Below are 26,385 nucleotides of genomic sequence, written 5' to 3' on the forward strand. Positions count from 1 at the left end.
CCCCCCCCCTATGTGGATGGTTTTACATGGACTTGCGTGAATTCCAGGAATGTGAAACCTTGGAGAGACTTTGTCCTGATAACAAACACATTCTGTGATCATTACAAGGAAGTATGTGCTGGGGGGGGAAATTGAGGTTCACATATAGAATGACCAGAATTTCTGTAAAAGGCTTGAGCATGCAGCTCTCACCGTACACAAGTGTTTAGTTGAGACCACCCTTGGTTTAAGTGATCGAGACTGCAGGAATTTAGAATTAATGTTGCAAACTAGTCCACCATTATTCTGTCTGTTCTATAGTCTCTCTATTTTTCAATGTTTTTTTTGTTTTTTTTTTTACTGTTATTAGGTTATTAAGTTAAGTATTTATTTTATTTTTTTACAACAGACAAGGAATAACATAACTTAAACATAAAGCTACCAGGTCAGTGCTTACCATATCAAAATAATAGTGTAAAAATTTCAAAGAGGAAATTCTTTTACATGCATCCTCAGAGGGAACAAAAAAAAAGAGCGACAAAAAAACAACAACAGCCACAACAAATAAGGGAAAGGAAGTCGGTCACCAGTGTTTCTCGGAATAGCAGTTCATGGCATCTGCAGTCCCAGGATTTCTTGAAGTTTTCTGTATTGTTATTTAGCTTGGCCAGCATGTTTTCAAATGATACTGTTTCCAGCATGAATTCCAACCAGTTTTTAATATCCAGAGCAGAAGTGGTTTTCTATAATCTGAGGATTACTCTGACAGCCTTGACCAATCCCACCTGCGTCACTGTACTTTGGTGCTTTGAAATATTAGGTATTATTGTCTGATCCTGCAATAGTCTTGGTGACATGGGTATCACCGTGCCCAGCCACTTTCCTATGTGCTGTAATACTATTTTCCAAAATGGGAAAATGTGTTAACAGTCCCAGGTCATATGTATAAAGGTTCCTGGTTCTGCTTGACATTTCCAACATAAATTATTGGAAAGTAGACCCATTCCATGAAGCCTAGATGGAGTAAAATAAAATCTGTGTACCATCTTACAGTTTATACATTTTCCTCTTGACTCTTTAATATGTTTGCCATTATTTAACACAATTGCAACCATTCATCATCATTAATACTACAGCCAAGGTCCTTCTGTCAGATAATCCTTACACCTTTACAGACATCCTTTTGTATGCCAATATATAATTTGTAAAATGTGGGTGCTTTGTGTTCTATACTTGTACAAACATAAAAACCAACAACGTAAAACTATAGGGATGCAACAGGGAACATGTTGCCGCTTTATAGTCCTTTATTAATTACTACTTATCTATTATTTAAAGTTGGTCCGTGAGGCTCATTGAAAATTGTGCTTAGGCAAAACAACCACCTGAGTCCCAAAGCATAGAACCAGCATGAATTTTACCTTGTGTTTTTTTTTTATTTTTTTAAATGATATTAAATGATATTAAATTTTTTTAAATTTTACCTTGTGTTTAAGGAATATACACTTCCTATGATAATACATCTTCTCTAATTGGCTTCTTCCAGAAAAGTTTCAGTCTCTGCGCTATCTCAGATTTTATTTCTATTTCCTTTCCAAGTGAAGATGAGTGTTGCCGGGAACACCAGAAGGTGTTTCTTTACAATGTTGAAAGCTCTCCGCTTTTCCACAAGCTCCTTCATTAGATCCACAAAGAAGGATAGTTTGCAGCCTTCCCATTCTAACTCCGTTTCTCTTTGGCCATCTGTAGTACCTTATCAAGCTGATGAGCACAGAAACTGCATCGGGATGGTTTGGGGTGGTTTGTTCATATCTAGTTTAGGTGCCACCAGGCGATCCTCTCCACATACTGAGCCATGTTCACCCTTTCTTATTTGCCTTCTTTCAGTTATTTGATTTATTGGTTTCATCCTCAGTTTCCAAATCTATTTATGAGCTAGTACCCAATGATTTGCAGCATTAAAATTTGAATTAAAAAAAATTAAACCTACCTTTGGCACAGCTGGGCTTTTAAAAAATTGCATAGTTGTGGATTTTCACAAAAATCTTTCTTATGGCTTCTTAATAGGGCTGCCACAAACGATTATTTTGATAGTCGACTAGTCACCGATTATTTTTGCGATTAGTCGACTAATCAGATCATCATCCATTGGACGTAAAACGTACAGCTTATTGCACCAGCAGCATCTGCTCTTATATAACTATCATTAGCTTACAGCTTTAAGTGTTTAAGGTGCTAACTAAAAATAAAGACAAGATGATAGTTTATTAAATTTTAATGAAATCTGCAGATTGTTTCGGTGAAGTTTAATAAACTCCTTGCTATCTAAAATATAACAGGACACCGGAGTAAATTCTCCAGCATCTCACACTTCTGATAATCAGCTGTCTGCTTGACGTTTATTCAGCTGTGTAAAAACTATAACTTTAATCTCAGCCAAACCGATTTACTCAGGAACAAATAAAATACTAAAAAAAAAGCCAAACAATAACATTTTTCAGTTATCTAAGTGACTTATATATCATGTTTAACCTGAGTAGCGAAAGACGGCGGTGGGTTTGAAAACGATTTGCCGGGAGTCCAGTGTTCTCACGGCTCTAGTGACCTTGCCCCCGGCTAGCTATCGAGCTAGTGGGTAACAGATGTCTCCGAAAACGTCGGAGCGCTTCTTACAAAGCTTCAAACGACGCGTCGACTATTAAATCAGTCGTCGACGATTTTAATAGTCGACGTAATCGTGACTAGTCGACTAATCGTGGCAGCCCTACTTCTTAATACCTTTATTAAATGCTGTAAATGGTAATGCTTCAAAGCTTTTTTTTGTTCTCTTAATGTGGTTTGCTTCTTAAAGTACCGTGCCAGGACTAATCATTTTGGTAACTTGCTAAATAATAATGACAGGGAACAGCCAGAGGCTCACAGGTCTTTTATTTGTAACTCTATACAGATGTTTAAAAAAAAAAAAAAGATTGTAGGTGATGATATTGCTGCAAAGCTCAACTGCAGCCATGTCTTATTCTGTCCGTGTTTCTCACAGTAATGTAAAGTTGAACTGATTTTGTTTTTAAATTCTCCTCCACCAAAGTAAGTGTTTTTCTGGTCATGAGTCACAGAGATGGCTGAATTTGAAGTGTGCTCTGTTCGTTATCCACACTCATTAGGATCCCCTCTTGCAGCAGCACTGATTTAGAAATTACAAAGGGTGAACTCCCACATGCTGCAGGATTTTGAATTGTGACAGGATTCATCCCCAGTTATGTCATCCCACACTGCATTTAAATGGCACCATGAAATTTCTCACATTTTCAGAGCTGCTTCTTACATTTATCTGTGACAGTTACTCTTTGATGCTTCAGTTAATTAGAAAATCAGCCTACTTTTAGTTTACTGGTAGGCAGTATGTCGTAGTGTTCCCACAGAGCATGGAAAAGAAAGTAATCTTGGATTTTGAGTACTGGTATTCCAAACACTGCAGGGTTGCAGGCACTTGTGCTGACCTTCACTTACCTTGGTCTCCTGCGAAGAATGAGTTGGTGGGTGATTTGAACTTAATAAGAACAGAACTTGGTTTTCCTTCATCCAGTGGAACATGGAGTTCCTCATAGGTGACTGACACGAGATGTACAAGGGGATGAATCCTTCTCTCAAATATGGCCTCTTGGCTGCATTAAACCGGGAGGAAGGGAGTCTGTCTATGTGATCCATTTCCTCCATCAGCCTCCAACTGGCATGCAGCAAGCAGGGAAGGACTGGAAGAATCATCTCAGGATTTTTCCCATTCAGTATGAGCGTGTGATACTAGGCTGTATATTTTTCATCTACAGTCATGCCTTGTTTGTGTCCCTCTCTTTCTGACATTTTGGGAAAGCAATGCTGATGCTTTCTTGTTTGTTCGTGTGTGTGTGCTGAGGTTGGGGTGGGGAGGTGGGTAGCTAGGAAGCTGGTGATTAAGATAAAGATCCAGCCTCAGTTCCAGACTCTGCTTTACCACAGGGCAGACTGTATTTCAGGGAAATTATCGGGGACCACTGTCTCAGTATTCATCATCAGCACTCAGGAAACACATCTGTGTGTCAGCTTGTTTGTGTGTTAAACACATTTTTTCTTTTTTTGGTTCTATACTTGCATGCACTTCTGTGCACAGTTGAGCTTCCACAGGATGTACTGTTAGCACGCAGTGCTGAACTAAATTAGGTGTGCTGGCTTCCTGAAATTTAGGGAATGAATGTCACAAAGAGAGTGGACATTAGTGATAGTGAAAAACTGACCGGCATTGTCAAATTTTAAGTTATATTTTAATTTTGGATTTGCTCATGCTAGTGTGTTGGACTAAGATTATGATTAAAGGTGTATTAATCTTTTTAATGGCAAATTTTAACTTTAACTACTTTTCTTAAGTAATGATTTTTTTGTTAGCTTAATCAAAGGGTTTTTCCTGCATAGAAAATGTTTTTGCACTCACAAAAGAAGTTTATTGTTGCCTAAGTATAGTAGACATTTTTATTAAGTATTAGTAATTGGCAGTAAAAGCCGTATATTTCTATCAAACAAAGTAATAGACTGCTTTAATTCAGATCAGTGTCATGTATGTCTATATTCACACACCAGAGATCCATTTTGAGACAGGCAAAACCCTAAATAAAAATTTTTCTTTTTTTCTTTTATATTGAATGTAGCTGGTTGTCAAATTTAGTCAAAACATTGCTAGAGCCTAGTACCAGCGGGCTTGGGAGATGTATGTACCTGGTGGTGTAATTTATTTTTGGGACTGTAAATTGTGTCATTTTTCAGTGCCTCTTTTTTTCTCCCCTTTAAACAATACAGTTTTGACAGTTGAAATGTGGAATAGAGTAAGTGATTATGATTCATCAGCACACAATCCATGTGAGTCATATAGTGACGTGTTCGGTATGTTCCTTTCTGCTTTATGTAAGCCTGGCACCAGCAGACTGTGCAGTCTGACCCAGATATGAAATAATTAATAGGCACTGCCTAAAATTTCCTTCCTCTAGAATACTGGGGTGTTCTTAAAATTATAACACATGTTTTCACAAATTTATGCAATCGTCCACTCAACAAGAAGAAATAATAAGCTGAAAATATTTGCTTAACATTTGTGCTAATAACCTTTATGATTAAGGCATGTGGTGTGCTATCTACATAGGTTGCTCACATACCTTAACAATCCAGGCATTCAGATAAGTAAGCTTTAGCTGCTATGAATGCAGCACCACATCTCCACCCTACTGCTTTGAAAAAGCAGTTTTATATCTGGAGCTCTGCATGCAACTTGTTTTACCAGTCTACTGCCTTTTTGAATGATCAGTGTTTGAGTTTTCTTAGCAAACATTAACAAAAGAATGATGCTCATTTCAATTCTGGTGGCTGTGGTTCAGGAGGTAGAGCAGGTTGCCTACTAATCGAAAGGTTGGTGGTTCAATCCCATACCAAGGGATTGCCCAAGGGATCCTTGGGAAAAGAGACCGAACCCTAGGTTGCTCTCTGTGTTCATCAGATTGTGAATACTAAATAGAATACATTAGGCATAGAAAAAAAAATGCTTGCATGAATGTTGAATGAATGAATGAATGGGTGAATCAAGTGATTTTAGTGCTCAAGCAGAGTAGAAAAGCACTATATAAGAACCGGCCCATTTACCATTTGTTCTGGCTTAAACATTTGCACTCAATCTGTTAAGAAAAGGCACAGGAGTCATTGTCTGTTCCTACATCATCTTATGCCACTTCTTTTATCTCCTATCTCCTATAACCTCTCTTGTTCTTTGTCCTCTCCAACAACCCCTTCTCTTGCTAAATACTGTCTGATTTATTTTTTTGTAAATATTTTTTTCTGTTCATCATCAAGCCATGTTTTCTGTGAAGCACTGAGTTTTAATTCCCAGAATTGGGGATATTTCTAAAGATCTGAATCTCAGTAAGGCGTTTCTTAGCATGGTGGTCTTGAATGACTTCCAAAGATTAAAATCCTATGTTAAGAACCACCACTAGAAATAGTTAAAGGCTGATATAAGAAAGTTTAGTAATGTGTGTGTCCTCACATAAAATGCTGTGTTCAGCGTCTTTGACAATAGTTGTACTCTTACGCTAATGAGATAAAGCAGCTGGACAGGATTTTTCTAGCCCGTTTTGGTTGTTTGTCTTAACTGGATTGTCAAGGCTAAAGAAACAAATACAAACAACTGCTTAAAAGCTACTTTTCATAACACTGGTGACAGGAAAGAGGAAAAAAGTTTATTCTGTGTAATCCTTATTTTTGCCTTCAGTGATTCATAAATTTGCCTAGAACTTACTGTTGATGCATAGGAAGGGTGCTTTCACAGCACATGTGTTAAAGAATAGCACCTTGATGCAGATGTGTTTGATCAAGAACATCAAACAACCACAAAATGCAAGTCATGCTTCCGTAGAATTTCAGCATAAATTTGAAATTGTATTTCATTTGATGACCATTCTTAATCTCAAATTAAGAAATGGGCACCAATGCACCAATTCTTCAGCAAAATGTTTTGGTGAAGTTTGTAAATCTGTGTATTTGCCCAAAAAATACAAATACATGCCGGGGGGGATTCAAAAAGGTCTATGGCCACCCACATCTGTGCAGTTCCTCTTTCTAAGATTGTAGACAAGAAAAAAAATATTGCACAATTAAATGTGTTGTATTTATTTATGTTTTGTTAGAAGAAATTGCCCAGACTTTTCAAAGAAGTACAAGTCTTCTTGTCCATGCCAATCTACTGTGCATTTATGCAGCATAGATTCCAAGTGAACTAGAAAGTAGATTAAGAAGACTATGCGTCCATGTTGTCTGCAGCTGTCCGTGTGCATGTCCAATATGAAGCAAATGTGTGACTGTGTGTCTGCATGTCTGCTTGATCTTGCCTGTAGCGCCTCGGTCACTTTGCTGTGGTTAGATTTTGTAGTGCAGCACCGAGATCTGTACCCAAACTTCCTCCAGCTCTGTTTAGTCTGCATTACTAGTATATACTTCAATTGACCACACACACTACACAGGTTCTATACACCCGTTTACATGGCCCTCATCATCATATGGAAATGTTTATATCTACTCCAAGATCCAGCTGCTCCAGCTGTATTTATCATTTCTGTTATCAGAAGACGTCATTTTTCAGATCGGAATTACTTGTGATAATCCAAACATCAAATATTAATGTACTGGTTTCCCTTTCAATATAAACCAATTAGGGCTGAACGATTATGGAAAATAATCTAATTGCGATTTTTTTTGCCCCAATATTGCGATTGCGATGCGATATGCGATTATTTTTTAAGGTCTTTGTCTTCTGTATTATTAAACAAAGACAAGCAATACATCATATAGTATGGCCAATACTATATTACATTAATTTTAAACTGTTCTTTCCTGGAAGACAGACCTCTGTTATGATGACATGAGGTGATGCATGAATTGATGACTGAAATTTTTATTTAACTTCTTCAATCACAACAGTATATTTGAACATACACAATAGTTTATTTTTAGCTTACAAACATCTGAGCATAAAGTGCTGACAAGGAACCCTGGTGTAAACATTAAAATGAAAGTCAGTACAATGTGCAGATTGCAGAAATATACATAAAAAAAATCAGTGGCTTTACCACACTCAGTTTTTCGACATCTGTGAACTACTAGACAGTCATTCAATTAAAAAATAATATTAAATAAATAAAACTAATAAATAAAAAATACACACATCTTACTGATCTCTGCAGTCAGTAACATTACACATAAAGTGCAAACATAATAGCAATTGTATAAACACACACACACACAAACACACCTTTAAAATTTAAAGGCGTGAAATTGGACGGTCTAGCCTTCTGATTAGCGTCACCGCTGTCTCGGTGGAGTTTAATAAACTCGGCCGTCTGCTTCTTGCTATCTAAAATATAACCAGACACTGGTGTAAATTCTCGACTGTCTCATACTTCTGTTTAATCAGTTTTCTGTTTGACGTTTAGTCAGCTGTGTGAAAACCAAGGAGGAACCCACCCGGGGGATTAATAAAGTTTTTTATTTTATCTAATCTAATAACTTTATTCTCAGCCAAACCGATTTACTCACGAACAAACAAAACACTGAAAAAAGCCCAACAATAACATTTTTAGGTTGTCTAAGTGACTTATATATTACGTTTAACCCGAGCAGCGAAACTCCGCGGTGATCTGAAAATGATGTGCCGGGAGTTGTGCCGTTCTCGGCCGCATCAGTAACCCTCGAGCTCCCGGCTAGCTGTCGAGCTGGTGGGTAGCAGACGCCTCTGAAAACGTCGAAGCACTTTTGCAAATATGGGATATCTTGATAAACCGAGCAGATATTTGATGTTTACACAACTACTTTCTCGCCTGAAAATATGTTAAAAGTTTATTTTGTGACCCAGAAAGATTAGTATGAGTAATTTTAAAACTTAGTAGCGGCCGCCATTGCTGGAAACTGGAGTTTGGCTGGGCCGCGCTATGAATTCTGGGATATGGTAGTAATTTGGACAGCCTTCGGCACGTCGCTGTGACGTAATCGGTCTACAAATGCGGCCTCAGGAGGATGCAGCCCATGAATTTGGACATGTCCAGAGTATAATCGCAGCCTTTGCGGTTAGAAAATTGCACTTGATCATGTCGCGATATTATCGCAAATGCGATATATCGTTCAGCCCTAAAACCAATTATTCAGCTCAAAGCTAAAATGAGCAAAAACCTTTGCTGGAAATTACAAAACATGTTGTTTTATTTCAAAGGGTTTTTTTCCCACCAGAGATTTACTTTTAAGCTCCAGAAGGTGAGGATTGTAAAATTCCTAAATCCTCATTTAGTCTGCATTTGTGAGATATTTTGTTTTTTTTGTTTTGTTTTGGGGTTTGTTTGTTTTTTTTCATGGCAAAGAATGGTATCTGCAGTCTGATTTTTCTTTTCTTTTCTTTTTTTCTTTTGTTTTTCCTCTCTGTTGAATGATATCAGATAAGGCTATCTTGAGCTGAAAGTCTAACATTTTTTCAGCTCTGCTGTTTTACTACTGAATGTTATATGACATGTGGAACTCTAGTGACATGGTTTTTATTCAAGTGTACCTGTTATGCTCATAACTCCATATCATTATTCTTTGACTCTTTTTGAGTAGTTTTAAGATTCACAGCATAAAGTAATGCATAATTAGCTTGTACTGGGGATTTTTGGAGCTTTGAAGTTAATCATCTGTCATTTCAGCTCCTGTATCTTTAAGGTCAGGCGTACTGTAAAACTCCTTTCCTCTAATTGTCTTTCCTCGCAAACACCAGGTTGGTGATTCTTAGTTAGGCACTTCATGTCTGTCTAGGAGTAGAAAGAGCAGTTGGAAACTGAGCATTTAGAGCAGTCTGATGGCTGAGATTTTGTCTGATAGTTACATTTTTATTATTAGTGATTGTATAGTCATTATTGATATCATTATTTGAAGCTTTGCTCATATTTGCTCATACATCTTATAAGCAAAGTGGAATAATAATGAGTGGATGAACTTGGACCCATTTTATTTTTCCATTACTTTGCTTACAATGAGCCAGAGTCAGTGCAGTATTAATCTTACCCATGGACTAACTGCCCTCTGGTGCAGCTGTCCTATAACTAAAATGACAACACAGTGTTATCGTCTTGGTTAGTTTTGAATTTCATGATGTAGCGTGGACAGCACTTTGTCAGTAGGCTGGTGGTTGGAGTGTAAGTGAGTAGGGCTGTTCGATATAACAATATATATCGGATGACGATATAAAAACATCCATCGTTTCATTTTACGCTATCGTTTGTTTCGTGGTGTCGCAAAATAAACTGTTTACAGCAATATTTTTTTGTTATCATGCATCGGTTAAAACATTCGACTCCAGGTACACGACTCCCAGCTGGAAACACTTCACGCAAGTCGAGCTGCCCGAGATTCACAGAATTTTCAGAAAATGTAAAATTTTTGTGATTTATATCCTATCAGGACGATAGATGTCTTATAACGGGATATGAGATTTTGGTCATATCGCACAGCCCTATAAGTGAGGATAAATGAAAAGCCGCACTTTTACTTTTTCCTGGTCAGCTTAAAAAAATATAACACTTGGTTGTTTTGAATTGCAGCATTACAGACACTGACTCTTGGGGATGTAATTACATAATGTGAGTGAGAAGGAAACAAGTTGCTTCGCACTGAGGTGATCACAGTTTTTGTTGGTGCTCGGATTTCATCTTTTGGGATAACTAACCCTCAGGTTTCTGCTATGTAAAATTATATCCTCTTTCATTGATAAGGTTGTTTTTAGTTGACTTGTGGATTTTCCTTTTAGATTTAGGACATAAATCTAATAGGAACACCAAAGAAGACGTAAAGGAGCATTGCTCTGGAGAGATGTCAGCTCTCTTTAACTTAAGATTAATGATACTTGATATCAGATCAGGCTACGGTGATTTGTTTTGAGTCATTACTGTTAAAAATGACAAATTAAACCTGGCTTTAACATTTTCTGGTGGTCTGTTTGTATCTTAACACAGCACTGTGTTTTAGGAAGCATTTGGCATATATAAGGAGTCTAAGTAATGAAATCCCACAGGTTGCTGCCATTCCCATAACTCAGCGTTACTGTTCCCCACTCATGACCTGCATTTTATCACGTATGCTTGTTGACACATTTATTACACTTTATTAGCGACACCTATACTACGTTACACTATAGTCTGTGAATTTGCCTCTCTTAATAGCTTTGTAAAACTTGTTCCGTTGTTTCAGTCAGTCTTTAGTTTAATCTGCTTTTCAAATTACTTTTGAACTTGGTGGCATCAGTATAGAGCGAGCAGGAAAATGGAAAGACTGAACACCTCAGTATTGCATAACAACCTCTGACGGGAGAAGAGGTGGGCTTCAATATGCAAAACACATTAAACTTTCCAAGTGCTTCAAGAGGATTTTCCTGCTGAATGTGGAGGAGAAATATCACCTTTTACTTTTCATATGGCTGCAGAATAGCATTTCTGACATCCCTTACTAAATTCTTAGGAAAAAATCCTAAATGCTTAAAGGTATTACTCCATGCATATTTTATTAAAATATGTGTAGACTAATACAAAAGTAACCATTCTCCAGTATGATGTACAATGTGTATGACAATGTATATATAGTCCCAAGCCAACATCAGTGTACAAAGTGTTTGTGTGTTGGGTGGGACGATTATAGCTTTTCAAAAGTTAAATTTGAGCATGTCTAAAGGCAGGTATTTCGTTTACAAGTGATTTTTCAGCAGCGATTGCATTGCAATTAAAATACTCCTGGTTTTGTCTTCCTGTCACTGCCTAAACTATATAAATCCTCTAGGGTTGCAACTGGCAGACACCTTTTAATGTTTGTTAATTTTTCAGTGATTATTTCTTTGGCTCTAACATCAAAAACTTGCAGTTTCCTTTTTCCCTTTCGACCCAACAGTCTAAACCCAAATATTTTCAGTTTACTTTTATGTTAAAGTCAGTTCAAATGGGAATGTAAAACCAAACATACTGCGTTTCTGCTTAAAAGATACAGCTTGCAGCTTTGAACTCCCCATTGCAACACTCATTGCAAGTTTCTATACTGAATTTTTTTTAATTTTTATTTCCTTTTGTCTTATTACTTCGTTTTTAAACAGGATGTCCCTCATCTCTCTGTCATTTCTCTCTCTTCCTTCCTCTCCTTCACTCACCCCCGGATCTAGTCCAGACAGCTGTCAGACGGCTCTGCCGGTGTGGCTCCAGTTTGGTGTACTTTTTTTTTTTTTTTTTTTTTTTTTTTTTTTTTCTTTATCTGTTTTATGCATGTGTTGTGCACGCATGCACCTACACACACAAAAACGCACGTGTAAACGCACACTTCCTGTGCCAGTTCCTCAACACAGGACAGTACTTAATGCTTGTCAAAGTGTGTTTGGGGACTCTGAGGGGGTGTTAGGGGGACTCTGAGGGGATTCCAGGGACCCCTAGAATGTAATGTTCTCTATTTTTAATCCCTTTAACACAGAGAAAGTGAAATTAGATTCAGTTGATGGTGTAAATATAAGGCCAACAGAGAACATTATGTCAAATCAGAACATTATATATATATATATATATATAATATATATAAAACAAATATATATATACACTTATTTTTTTCTCTTCTCATGAAAGTCAAAACGAGGGCAATGTGCAACATCCACAAATGTTATTATTGTCAGGAAGGAAGGCAAGACTTCAGGGACCACACTTTCTTCCCCTCCAATGTTCTCCTGCTACTGTTTCAGCTGTCAGACTGCCCATTTCTGTTTGCTTGAGTGTCTGCTAGACCACTCAGCGTATACTGTATAAACACACAAGCACGTCCACTGCCACTCAAGTTACCCCCCCACCACACACACTCACCACACTCACTCCATGCTCTCTATCTGTGTTTTCAGTGTAACTGTGGTTGAGATACAGTTTTGGAGGATGTGAGTTATGCAGTGGTGGAGATTAGGATCATGTAGCTCAAACTCTGAACATAATTAAAATAACAGTTCCAGGTGCAAAGGTCAAAGAGTAAAGTGCAAATGGTTGTCTGTCTTTGTGGCCATGCCGCACTAATACGTTTTCGTTTGAAAACGCATCTTTTTCTTTTTGTTTTGGCCTTCCATCCACACTGAGACGGCGTTTTCGGTAAAAGGTGGATACATTTGAAAACGCTGTTTTCGCGTGGCAGTGTGGACAGTGAACCCAGAGCCTTTTTGAAAACGATGGCATCTTTACAGTAATCAGTATGGAAGCTCATTGGCTTCTATGCTGACTTAACCATCTGCGCAGTAGACAGCTTTTTCCAAGCGTCAAGTGTAGCCAGCAGATGTCCAGGCCAACATTTCAAAATGGAACCGGAAAAGTAATGATACCAAGAATTAGTTGGTAAATATCACACACATTCATGTAATGCTTCTCTACGAGAAGAGTGACAGGAAATAACTTTTACTGCAACACTTCTGTCACTGCTCTTTCTCGCCTACCTCTGTCTTCACACAGAGGTAGGTAGTTGCCTATCTCTCACCATTTAGTCTCACACTTCTGTCAGCTATTACACTCCTTTCTCAATGTCCTGTCAACTAGAATAGAGCTGCAAGATGAATAAAGACATAAGGTGTGTTCACACTAGATACGGCTGCCTTGTACCTGTAAGTGTGAACACACCTATTTTCCACTGATTGTGCCCCCTACCTGGCTGGCCTGCTCTCACACTGTGCTTTAGTGGTCTAGGTCCAAGTAGGGGTATCAAATGGTCTCAGTAGATCAGTTACTTTTGTGCTTTTTTCTTTTTTCTTTTTTCTTTTTCTCTTCTCTTTCAAGCACACAGACACTTTTGAAATATACTTTTTGAAGAGCGGTTTTATATTTTGGGGAATACGTAGGGAAGGAGTGTCACATTAAAAGAAACAGCTTAAACCTTACTTTAGGTGTTGGTCTATTAAATTTGTTAAGCATTACATGTTATCCAAAGGGCAAGATATGGCATCACTTTATCAGCAGTTTTCTATAAGAAGTCAAACTCGTGTGGTATTTTGGCCCTTGTTCTTAAATAATATATGACTATCTAGCTTTTTGTATTGTGATGAAAATGTAGGCTCTCATGTAGTGACTAGCTTGTCCTTTTCCCTTCACTGCTCCATCTCATCTCCTCTTTTATCGCTCTTTTCTCTGTTGGCACTCTCCTAGATCTCCACCTCCCCATCCCATCCTCAAAATGCTTTTTTTTCCACGTCACAGTCATGAACATCATCATTTTCCACCTGTCATCTCTGTGTTGTTTATAGATGCTAATAGTCCACGCAGAGACTGTTAATAAATTAATCCATCCATATGGGAATAAATCCACGTAACTATTGTTTTCGTGTTACTTTGTGCATAGACCTACACTGCATACTAGTTATAGTTTTCATCCCTTGAAATAACCAGTTGGCACTTAGATTGAAGCCATAGTTGCCTTTTAAGATAAAGCTGTTAAGACATGGACAAGCATGTTCTGCACACAATTTTACATGTACTGAATAGTAAATAAACACATTATACATAGAATTATACATTTGTACTGAAAATTATTATATAAAAGTAGTTTAAAACTATAGCCATGACAAAACAGTCATTTAAACTTTTTGACTATCTACACACAGGTAAGCAGCTTCAGGAGCAAATTGCCTTTTTGGGTGAACTGAAAGCACAATAAGCAGCAATGTTTTTCTATGTCTAATGGCCGTCTTCCTTTGTCTCTTCCTTAGTTTCTTATACATGAAACAAATCACTCTTCCAGCCCAAACCTTACATAGTTTCACATCTGAATCACAGTAGCCTTCTAATCTTAGATATTGACAAAAATGACCTTACATTCTTGAACCACTATTTACTTGGATCACATCCATTGTGGTCTGTCCTCATAAAGATCCTGGACCAGCTTTCCACTAGGCGAAGTATCAGACCGAAGTAAGCTATTTCCCAGTCACAAGTGTACCTAATAAGTCACATGTGAATAACTTTCCTCTGGTATATTATACTTCAATGTATCCGATTCAAGCGTTATTCTTCCTGTATGATTATTCCATTTACTTTGTGACTCAGGCTTTAGATGGTCTTGCTTGACTCACAGCTCATTTCCTTTTCCTTAATTCCTTAATTCTTATTATCTGGACCTAGATTCTTTACTGACTCCACATCTGTCATCAGTGATTTCACAAGATTAAAAAACTCTCAATTTAGTTCTTATTTGCCAGCTTCCCTGCATCCAAAATACTAATTTAGAATAATCTTTGTATTTTATTAGGTGATATGGAAAAACCAAAACTCTTTCAGTAGTTGTTCTGATATTATTTGGGGAATTTTATTATAAGGAGGATTGCTCAATCAACTTTCCATGTAACTATGGATAAAAGTATATAAATAGAGATCTTTTTTTTAATACATTTGACCATTTTTAAGCTTTATGCCAGTTATCATTAAATTCGATGGTAATCAAACACATGCCAGATTTATTGATGGTTCATAATGAAAAGATAAATGTGGAAACAATTGAACTTGATGAAATGAACTTTTCATTTTTTATTTATGGCATGCACTCAATAGATTTCCAGACAAAGTCCTGCCCTACTTTTTCTTATCTCTCACTGCCATCCCTGCTACTCCTCCCTCAGTGTTTCCACTGTTTCTGGAATACCATCACTGTCATTCCCTAGTTATTTTACCCCCCTTCCCTCCCTCTCTTTTGCTGTATTTCTCTCCATTTCTCCCCCTCTAATATCTGCATTCCACAGATTTGTGACTGTAGATATACCTTTCTCCTCCCTTCCTGACATTTCTTCCTCCCTTCTCATTCCACCGTAAATTCCTGCCTCCAGATGAACATTTTGCCTTTACCTTCTCACCCCTCTCTATGTAGTGACTACATTCACTCTAAATTCCTGCCTGCAAATTGTTGGCATCTCCTCAGGGAGCAGAGAGGAGGGGGAGTGTCAGCTGTAGTCTACTGGCCTCTCAACTGAGTGACACAATTGGCATCCTGCGCATTTACTGGGCTCAAGGAAGGCTCAGTGTAGGAGGCTGAGAAATCGAGTAATGGTTTTATAGAGGAAGTGTAGATTAGGTTTTGGAGACCCATGAAATGCTTATTCATACCACATCATCATTATTTTATTTTTATGTATATTTATTTTTTGGAGAGTGTAAGATAAACTTGCATATAGACAACTTGTGCTGACGTCTTCCCCTCATGAGCTCTATTCCTTGTATTGCAGTGAAGCAAGTAAGCGAGGAAGGGAAGTGGAAATGTTTGGTTTAACTTTTAAACAATACTGTGAATGAGACTGCATAAGGGAGTTGTAAGAGTCATAATAGAGCCAAATCTGTGGGGGAAGTTGAAGGCCTTCCCTCTTATTATCATTATCACAAAGGCTACCACGATGCAACCGGGTATATTACAGAGGTAGGAAAAAATATCTATACAGCTCTTGGCACTAAATATTTTCATTAAAATATGCAGGTTCCTTAATTACTTTGTCTTAACAGAGTCACTCCTAGCAATGGCAGTCTTGTAGACTTTGGTCATTTTAGATGTAAGTTTGCTTAGATGTTAGAGACATTTAATCCCAGTGTTCATAAACTCTGCAAACTGGTAGTATGGCTTGGTGTACCTTGGTGTGGAATAATGTTGAACTTTTTTTTTGTAAATACAGTCCTTCATTGGCCAGACTTTTATTATGTTTCTGTTGTTGTTGTGTTTTTGTTTGTTTGTTTTTCCAAATTGAAAAAGGGGATGTTAACATGGTCTCAAGCAGCTTAGTTTAGCAGCTTGAAGCTTTATTCTCAACCCACATTGGCAGGCAGCAGGTGAAATGTGTTCAGAGGCGAGAGTAATAAAATTCTGGCTTTGGGCCATAAACACATTTCATTACTTGGCAGACAAGACTTGGTAAAGTAGAAAAGTATTCATTTTTTCCCCTCTATATTGTTAATCTTCCAAATCTGATATGTTTTTGTGCAACTTTGTCCCTGAAGTCACTTACATTGTTGCTATAGATGCATACTTGAATGACTATGCAAGCCAGTGCATTATTGAAGTAGTTGTCTCTATAGAAATCCTATAGAAATTATTCACTTTTATCATCATTTAGAGCTGGGTGAGTGTCCTCCATTTAATTTCCAGCAATTGTGAAAACAAGCTCATCGGACTAAAATGATACAGCTCTTGGTACAACCACGCCCATTTATATTTCTTTATTATTTTTTTTAATTGCTGTGCTGTTTTGCCCCTCCTTAAAAAGCCCTAACTGTCTCCATGCTTAGTTCAGCCAAGATTAGGGTTTGTGCCCTCACTAACCACAGTTTAAGTTAGCAAATAATGTTTCCAACTATTTACATTACAGGTAGTAACTAAAAAATGCTGATTATGACGTTCACCATGTTTTTAAAAAAAATTTTTTGGTCTTTGTTTGTACCCTGCATATTTGACAGGAATTCTTTGTTAGCTTTATGTTGCTAATGCAATGAGGTTTAAAATATCCTAGTTAATAGTCAAACCTGACACCCTGGCATAAGCTGTTAAATATGACTCAGCTTGTGAATTGCATTTGACCTCCTCATTATTCTGGCTGTGTTGTGTTTAATCCAGCCCCAGCGGATTATATTCCACTTTGTGCTTTCTAGTGAGTCATTGCCTGTTGGGTCATTGAACTTTTTTTGTTGTTTTTTTCAGTTTGTTTATTTGTTTGTGAGAATGCCTTTTTTGGCAGAAAACTGGGATTCTGCTTAAAAATATTTAAAGTGCTTGCATAACAGAAGCCTTTTCTCACCCGGCCCTGCATGAGTTTTAGTGAGACCTGAGCTTTCACCGGGCTTCTTCTCAAAGTCAATAGTGTTGAACATTTTCTTTTGCGCCACACAGTTTACTATGCTAATATTTGGTAACTCTGAAGCTTGATGGGCTTAATACTATCTAAATTAAATACCAGCACAGCAGTAAACTTGCACATTAGTTTAATCATCACAACTTAAGGCAAATATGCACTAAACTGAACTTGAAACAATGAACATGATACCGAAAAAGGCTCTTCAAAAGAGTGTTCCCTGCATGTTCAACAGCAGGGTGGTGCTGATTCAGCATTTGTTGACTGTACTGTCCTTGGATTGCTGCTGGATAATTAATTGAGCAAATGGACCACAAAATGGCTGCATTTGGCTGTAGTGTTAGCTGTGCGCAATCACACAGTCATCTACTGGGGTTACTCGGACAGCGCAACCCAGCTCTGCTCTATCTGAGAATGCAGTAGGCTAGAGGTATGCTGGTGGTTGTGCAGTGAACTGGTGATTGCAAATCACACACATTTGTGAACTCTAATGCAGCTCATGCCCTTTTTCTTATCATCCCTTTTTATAAATATATATATTTTTTCCATTCATCTTTACGTTGTCAGGGTCTGCAGGCAGTTTGGTCAATGTATTAACATTTATTCATTGATTGACAGATCAAGCAATTACATTTAGTTTGTGGTGCAATTGCCAGGCTTGTATCATGTCAAGGTTCTCTTTATTAATATTTTTGAGATTTTACTCTGGTCCTTTGCAACAGAAGTACTCGACCGGAATTAAACTGATTAACTTGCGATCTATTCTGACCGTTAGGCTCACGGGACACTCAAAGGATTTGGAGTCCGTTCCCACATCCCATCCCTCACCCCTTTTCCGAACAAATGCAGGGCATTTAACAACTGTTGATGACTTCTTGTGCAGGGTCCCTTGAGGAAAAAAAGTCAGAATCACCCGGCGCCCCCCGCATGTGTCTGTTTATGATCTTTCACCTTATGACCAGAACTAATACCAACCTTTAGCTTGACACTTTTATTCTGACAGGTGGAGATGTTACAAAAGTGCCGCCTGTCTAAATGCCTCCCTTTGTGATCAAAGACACTCATAATATTTTGTTACCTTTTCTTTTTTTTTAATTCACAGTATAATTATAACCGAATGTGAATTCATGGAAATTGCATGGGTGGCAATGAAGAGCAATACATTTTTTTTTTCAGTTGTAAGATGTAATTTGTACACATTATTATATTATAATTGAAAATATTTTAAAAATTTCCTGTGTTTACCTCTGTTGTAGCAAATGAAAGTATCACCATATGAAATCATTTTATAATCTGACAAGATGGAATCCTGACTTAACCTGAGATGATTGGACAAAGATTGCATTGTAAGGAAAAGTAATTGAAAGTATGGCTGGGCCATATCATACCGTTCACGGTAATACCGGTATAATGTTGGGCAACGATAAGAAAATGAAATACTGCAATAGAATACGGGTAAAACGCGCATGCGCAGTGCCTTTGTTTTTATACGCACATGGTGGAAAAAGCATTACGGCTATCGTAGGCAGGAGCCTCGCGGAGTGATTCGTACTGTGCTTCAACATAATATTACCGTGTGTGTGTGTGTGTGTGTATAACCTCTTAAGTTTTGTGGATATTATACATGATTATGCTGAGGATATGTCGGCCAATTTCCACTGGAAATGCCTTTTGGTTAAACTGCCAGCAACGAATTTGCATTTGCACTGTTGAATTTTTATATAACTTTAATGCACATTAAAAGAAAAACAAAAAACAGCTGCTTGTTTAAGTGAAAATACATTGATGGTTTGTTTTTTTTGTTTTGTTTCGCACTAATAAAGTTGTGGAGTTGTAAAGTGTCTTGTCTAGTGTCAATTATATCGTCAGTTATATCGTTATCGCCAATTTTCAAATGTATATCGTGATGAATATTTTTGGTCACATCGCCCTGCTCTAATTAAAAGCCATTTAATTGTTAGTTGTTTATAGCTTGTGTCCTCGTTTTAACACATTCAAATGTAGGTTTGGAAGGTTTTCATGGGCTTTAAATGGTATACTTCCATTTCCCCTGGGGAAGTGGTACCATTGACCTCTGAAATGTACAGACATATTGTCTGGATTAGTGAAAGGGCACTGTGTGTCTCCACATCCCTTATCTACCAGACAGTGGTAAAAACATTATCCTTCTATGTTAATTGCTTAGATGGGTAAGTTTGGTTTGGGGTAGCTGTTTCACTGGCTTATTTTAGCCTGTGTAATGTGGTGATCCACTTGCAAATTATCCCAAAACAGCAGCTGCTCCTTTAAATCATTTTGAATAAACAATGGAGTAGAGTTGACCCCATTTTGAACTTTTAACTGCTACCACAGCTTTGTTTAAGATGAGAGCAATATTGGGTGGTCAGAGGACTATGTTAGGAGGAAGCTATTTATTTATTTATCTTTTCCCCAAGAATCTGTATTATTAAAAGTATTTTTTCAAGCACAGCATGTGACTATGATTTTTAACAAGAATATCTACAACTGTAACCTGTATTTAAGGTTAAGTGAATTGTGAGAAATCTTGGTATAACATCAGCAGCTAAACAGAATTATTAAAACAGGAGATGTGCTGAAAATCATACATCTAAAAGACCAGGAATTCTGAAATTCTTTCATTAAACAATGGAGAGAAAATGACAGTTAGTGGTTGTCATTTGTGACTGCGCAAGTATTCAGTCAGACTTACTATCTTTCCCCTTGCTTTTAAAATTAGGTTTTATGGTTGGGATGATGACCCATAGACAACACAAAGGACAGCCTCACCCCAGGGCTTCTTGGTGGTTTACTGTTTCCTAGTTGACCTAGCTTTCTGTGTTAGGATCTGAATGAGTCTGGTCTCCTGCCAGCCATGGCTTGCCTGCTCACGTGGCAGCTATTTAACACTGTCGGATCCCTAGAGGGCACAGTGTGAGATTTGACTCATTGGTGATTTTAGTTCACAGTGGAAGAGTGTGCATATGTGTAGATAAGGTTATAAAAATATTTCGCCATATTTTCTAAATCCTTATGGGACGGCTGTAAATTGATATAGAAATCTGATCTGGGGTAGTAGTAGTAAAAGCTGCAATAACTCAAATAGGAGCTTCTTTGGTGTGTGTGTGTGTGTGTGTGTGTGTGTGTGTGTGTGTGTGGGTTTGTTTTTTTTTGCTTTTTTTTTCATCTTTTCTTTTAGTTGTACAAAGTCCTGTTTATGTGAGACAGCGTTATTGAAAATTAATTTTTGTTATATTGTATTTAGTCCATATTAAGATTGTGCCAAATTCATGTTTTCTAAGAGCATTATGATGAATACAAAATGTACCTAAAGTCATGTTTGGTGCCAGTTAAGTCACAATTTTATTTTATGTATTCTGGTGCTTTTAGTCATTTCTTTTTAGTTTGCTTTTGCTGTAATTGTTTTGGGGTTTTTTGGATCTCAGTTCTCCTTAAGAAGCTAATTGGAGGAGGATGCTTTCTCCCTGATTTGAAGGGTGAGAAGTTCATTAGCTCATCAATAATGAAGATCTTTTCTCTAAAAAGCACTTAGTACAAACTCACATGTCCATATGGGTTACAGTCCAGAACTATTTGTTTCATGAAATGTCACTTTTAATATTGTCTTGTTCCCTCTCATGATCTTACAGCACAAATTTAGAAAATCACCAGTAACATAGTTACCTGCAGTAATTATTTCTATCCCTCTTAGATCTTGTGTTTGTCTTATTTCACTGGTTATTGATTTGTTGTGCAAGTTACACCCCCTTGAACATATTAAGCACTATCAGTAGCTTTATTCTGATGTGCCTGGCAGCACAGTTAGTGAGAGGCCATTGATAACAAGAAAGAGGATTTTCGCCCTGTCGTAATTATGGCTGAGACAGTGGAGCAGTGTGCAGATTAATCCCTTAATTTTCACTAACAGTTTGGTAACTTAAGAGCCAAGTGCACCCAATTTAACCTGCTAGCTACTAATCTGTGCTGCCTCTTCAGCACTGGTGAGCGCACACTGCTGTTGGGTCTACACTCCAGATTTCGTTGAGGTTACCAGCTGACTCCTGACCTCTAAATGACAACTTGTCTCCAGTTTGCGTAATGATATATTTGAAATTCACTTATGAATTCACTTCAGAATATGTGTTATATAGAATATAACAACTATATATCTATAGATATCTATAGATAGAGATCTAGATATATAGATATATATCTATAGAGAGATAGATAGATATAGAGATACAATTGATAAAGCCTACATAAGAGCAAATAAATGGGATAGAGGTGATGCCTATTACTTTACTTTTAAATATTTATTATTAAAAGCTTCAGTTGTTGTGAATAACCACAGCAAATTGTGCCCTATAATCAGGAACAAACTAAAGGCTTTTTTTTGTTTTTGTGGACAGAATGATCAAAGCTTTTACTCAGTTACTCATTTTGGATTGACTATGTTGATTATATTTAGCAGGCAAGAATTTCAAAGCAGAAGAGCAAATGAGCTTTCTGACCAAGTTTGTACTGCTAACACTTTGAAATACATCTGCATTATAGAGTTCTACAAATACCCTGAAGCATGGGTTTCATGCCTATCCTGATCATTCTGGAGGGTTTTTTTCTTTTTTTTTTTTTTTTTTTTTTTTGGCAGTATTTAGTCTTTCAGTTGTAGCATCTATTCACATATGTCCTGCCAAGATTTCAGACCTCTTGTTTTTCACTTGTTGGCCAACATAACCGTGTCCATTTTGTCCCATGCGAGGTTATTTTGGCTGCTTCTGATTTGGCCTGCACCTGTTGGCTTTGGCTGTGTATTTCCCCCCGAAAAGTGGATGGTTAGTGTTCATCCAGTCAACGCAGTTTGGTTTGTGTTGAGATTGTCTGTTCCTGTGCTGTGATTCTGATTTGATTGACTGTATCATTTTGGTCACTGTCAAAGTCTCCACATGCAATGGCTGTAATGCTAGGTTTGTTTCTCAAGTCGGCCTCATATCTTTATCGGAAGTAGTGCTCATTAGTGGCAGTTTCTCACACACACACACACACACACGCAATCTGTTATATAATCAATGTACACAATAGATGCCCACTGTTTTGGCTTGTCTTAATGCGTTTGAAAACTTCTAGTTTGACAAATGCATAAGAAACTGTTTATTTGCTGTACTGAATCAAATAGTAAATGATGTATGCAGTAGGCAGTCTGAGTTGGTAGTATTGCTTTATAATGCCTTTATCCATAGTGCCTAGGTATATAGTCTATTGCTGCATTTGTATAGTTATATATTTTTTTTCATAGTCTGTACTATATTTCTAATATGGAGTTTCCAGAATAGTTTTTGTATGTCTTAGTTATTGTTTATACTATAGCTTTTATATGTGTATGTTTTTGTTTGGCATTTGTTGTGGAGGGCAAAGAGAATTTCTTTGCACGGGGAAACATGTTTCTTTATTGTGCATATGACAATACAACTTTGAAGCTTCAAACGTCTGATCAATGGCAGCTTTTAACCTACACTGTGTATAGTATAGCTATCATCCTGTTTTCTGCTGCAAGTAGGTGCCGGTTAAGCATTACACAACAGCTCTTCTATCGGAAACTTACCTTTTGGACTCATCAGAAATTAAAGTTCTCAGTTGAGGCTAAGAAAACAGAAAGGGGGCATGGCTTACAATCAATTCTGTTTTTTGGGTTTCTTATTTTTATTTCGGCACAAGGAAAGCTTATATGCAGCAAAAGATGAGACTTGTGTTTGTAAGCAGATGTTATACCTTTACAGCTCATTGAGCTGCCTTGGGCTCAGCAGATTTGCACTACCTCCTGTTTAAGTTGTTCTAGATTAACTGTGGTGTTTGCTTTCTTGCTCAAAGACTAAAATTCAGTGAAGCTATTTGGAAAGAGAGAAGTTACCTGTACCTGTATTAATAATGTATTGGCAGGGCTTGCCCAGGACCATGAATAGAAAGCAGTGAATATTAAAATACATGGATGGCTAAAAGCAGAGAGACTGAATAGTGTGTTTCTTTAGTGCCTTTTTGTGATAGGGATCTTGGTCTGTCTGCTGGCAGTGAAGGGTGCTTATTAACTTCCTTTTGCATCTTTCACCTTTTCACTGTTGTTTTTTTCTAAACATTCATTGTGCAAGTTTTCTCTGCCACCGCTCGTTTTTTTCTTCTTTTTTTCCCCTCTTTTCCTTCTATGCTTGGCCTATTTTGTCTTACTCTGTAAGCATCATAAGATTGTCCAGCCAGTTCCAGACAGAGCTTAATTTCACTTATATTCTATAGCATGTAGTACAAAATATTTAGGAGTAGGAAAATTAAGAATTAAAAAAACATCTTAAAGGTTATAACCATAGCCATAGCCAAGCATGGACATACTTTTAGTATCCCTCTTGTTTCTTTTGAAAGCTAGTGTATGCAGTTCGTGTTGCAAACCCCCATAGACTTGCTTGCTACAAGAAAAAGAGCTTGTCTGTTCAATATTTTACAGTGAGAAACTCTTAACAAGTGTCTCAGCCTGTGAGGGACTGTGAAAATGGACAAACCAAGATGTAGGCCAAAAGAGAGTAGTACCTATTCAGCCTTAGAAACTTTAAAAAATAATTAATGAAAATCTACTAAAATTAGAGAAAGTTATTATTTAAGATGTCAAGCATTTATACATTATGTATATTGTGTTTTTTATAATAGCTTTTTGACATATATAAACATATTTGTGGCGATTATTTCTTTAAATATGGCTAAATATAAATAAGGAAAGAATTTTTGAAATGATACCGAATATTGTTGGAATGCTGTTTCAAAATTATTGTGGCAAATATATCTGAATCACTTTGTTTTTTGTTTTGTTTTGTTTTTTGCGTTTGTTGGCAAAAAAAAAAAGTAAAAGAAAACAATATCTGTTTCTTTTTTTCCCAGTTCTGTGTGCAAAGAACCTGGCAAAGAAAGACTTCTTTCGTAAGTAAAAACTATTTTTATTTATAAGATGCTATTCCTGTCCTGTTTCCTCTCTTGTACATTAGAATGCTTTGTCAGCAGTGGTGGCTTGCAGCATTTTGAAGTAAAACTGGGAAAACTGTAAAAGAAGTCCCTTAGGAGCCATCTGTCTATTAAACACAACAGGAGCCCTGGTACACACTAGGACCCAATGCTAACCCAAATTCTGGTAATAGGAATGTGGCTCACTGGCACATAAAAACCAAACTAAAAGACTTTAATTGGACAGGATGGATATCGCTATTTTAGTCAAACCCATGAAATACTGTAAATAATAATAGTACTAGATTTAGTGGTTACATTTACAGTTTAGTTTAAGACCATGCAAGGACGGAGTTTATACTTAGCTTGTTTGTTTTAATTAAAACTTAAACTCATTGGTTAACTACCCTCAAAGGTTTACATACCTTAATTATTGAATTTAAATCCAAAATCATCAAGTAAACGACTACAAAAAAATTGTTTTAAAACCTTTTTGGTTTCCAGGTGTTATAGTTAAAAATTTGCAATGTAAAAGTAGGATTAAAATATAACTTACATTAGCTCTAACAGCTCAGCTTATGTTTATTAAAAAAAGGGGAAAAACAACTTAAAAATATATTTAAAAATAAATTGCCCAGTGCTTTGGCCAGGCCTGGCGTTGACTCAGACTCAGCCGGCCACTGGGCTTGCAGTACACTGCACTGCAGAAACGCTGCCAAAGTATACAGCCAAGAAATGCACTGTTTTTACTTCAGTTGGAAATTATGGTTTCTCTGAAAGCACTGAACTGCCAAAAGCAGCTTGTACTTCATTTTTGTCTTAAAAAAAAAAAAAAAAAATGCTCTTATGTATATACACAAACGCACAACCACAACAAAGGAAATTCCAAGACACCACTGAGTGACTAAACAGGTTTATCTTGTGTAAAGTGTCTGCGCTCAGAGTTTCATACCTCGGCAGTTTAAAAAAACATACACATGCATGCACAGACCTAGACAGGGACCCTAAGATAAATACACCATGAAGAATCTCTTATCAGATTTCCAAATGAGTGAGATACTGTGAACAGACTTGTCGTAAAGTTTTTCTGCATATTGCTTCATATGTTCCATGTGTTGTGTAAATGTTTCACAAAATACAATAGCCCGTGAGAAGATTTTAATTGTACTTTCTTACTTTTTAAAAAATCCTTCATCTTAAACATAAGATAAAGAGCGTTAAAGTTAGTATTTTATCTTATCAAATACCTGTTTAATAGGTGTATTATCAGTTATAACATGAAATAGGAAGCTAACCAAAACGTACAAAACAAGACGCTTGATTAGACTAATAACTTTCTTTATAGTGTCCATATATTTACCCACAAGCTTACACAGCAACACATGTATCCATCCTCCTGTCTCTGCTGGTTTCATGACCTTCAGATGAACCTGAGTTTAGTTTTAGTCAGACACTGCAGGGATATTATCATCATATGGGGAAAAATGTAATGTTTATGGACTACAGCAGATTATTATTACGGTTAAAAACCGGGGGGAGAAATGCAGAGAAAATCAACATGTAATTTTAAGAGGAACTCGCACAAAGTAGTGGTGTAGCTGTCAACCTGACTGTCTGTAAATGAGGACAACCAGATAAACTTGTCACTGCAGTCTCAAAGGAGTGACAAAAATAAGGGTTAAAAACTGTGTCACCTCTAGTGCCTCCATGATTGGTGTACCCACAGGGTTTGTACAAAGGTTAAACAAAATGTTTGTCCACTTTTACAGGGTTGCCAGATCCCTTTGCCAAAGTGGTGGTGGATGGTTCAGGACAATGCCACTCTACAGATACTGTGAGAAATACGCTGGACCCAAAATGGAATCAACATTATGATCTGTAAGTCAACAGGAGAAGCCGTGTGCCAGATTGCTCCTTACTCTTTGTGGCTAATTAAGAAACAAATGCTGTAAAAGTGTGCGTTTACTATCAATCAAATTCAAAATGGTCAAAAGAAACATAGAAGGAAGGAATGTAGTGTACTGATTTTG

At 37.1% G+C, this 26,385-nt stretch overlaps 1 protein-coding gene and 1 long non-coding RNA gene across 3 annotated transcripts in view; both read left to right on the forward strand.

The window, feature by feature from the left end:
* The window catches only part of LOC102305751 (E3 ubiquitin-protein ligase SMURF2), a 64,316-nt gene that overhangs the window by 4,435 nt on the left and 33,496 nt on the right, over positions 1-26,385 (forward strand). For both annotated transcript variants that reach the window (XM_005942761.3, XM_005942760.3), the window contains exons 2-3: positions 24,296-24,334; positions 26,125-26,233. In XM_005942761.3, the coding sequence (XP_005942823.1) occupies positions 24,296-24,334; positions 26,125-26,233 (148 nt within the window). The remainder of the gene's footprint in view (positions 1-24,295; positions 24,335-26,124; positions 26,234-26,385) is intronic.
* Positions 3,107-24,285, forward strand: LOC121815882. Its single transcript, XR_006055445.1, has 3 exons — positions 3,107-3,118; positions 18,187-18,189; positions 20,854-24,285. It is a non-coding gene; the product is annotated as an uncharacterized LOC121815882 (long non-coding RNA).

Source organism: Haplochromis burtoni, unplaced genomic scaffold, assembly GCF_018398535.1.
Source record: "Haplochromis burtoni strain Fernald_Lab_line unplaced genomic scaffold, NCSU_Asbu1 Contig_348, whole genome shotgun sequence".
NCBI lineage: Eukaryota > Metazoa > Chordata > Actinopteri > Cichliformes > Cichlidae > Haplochromis > Haplochromis burtoni.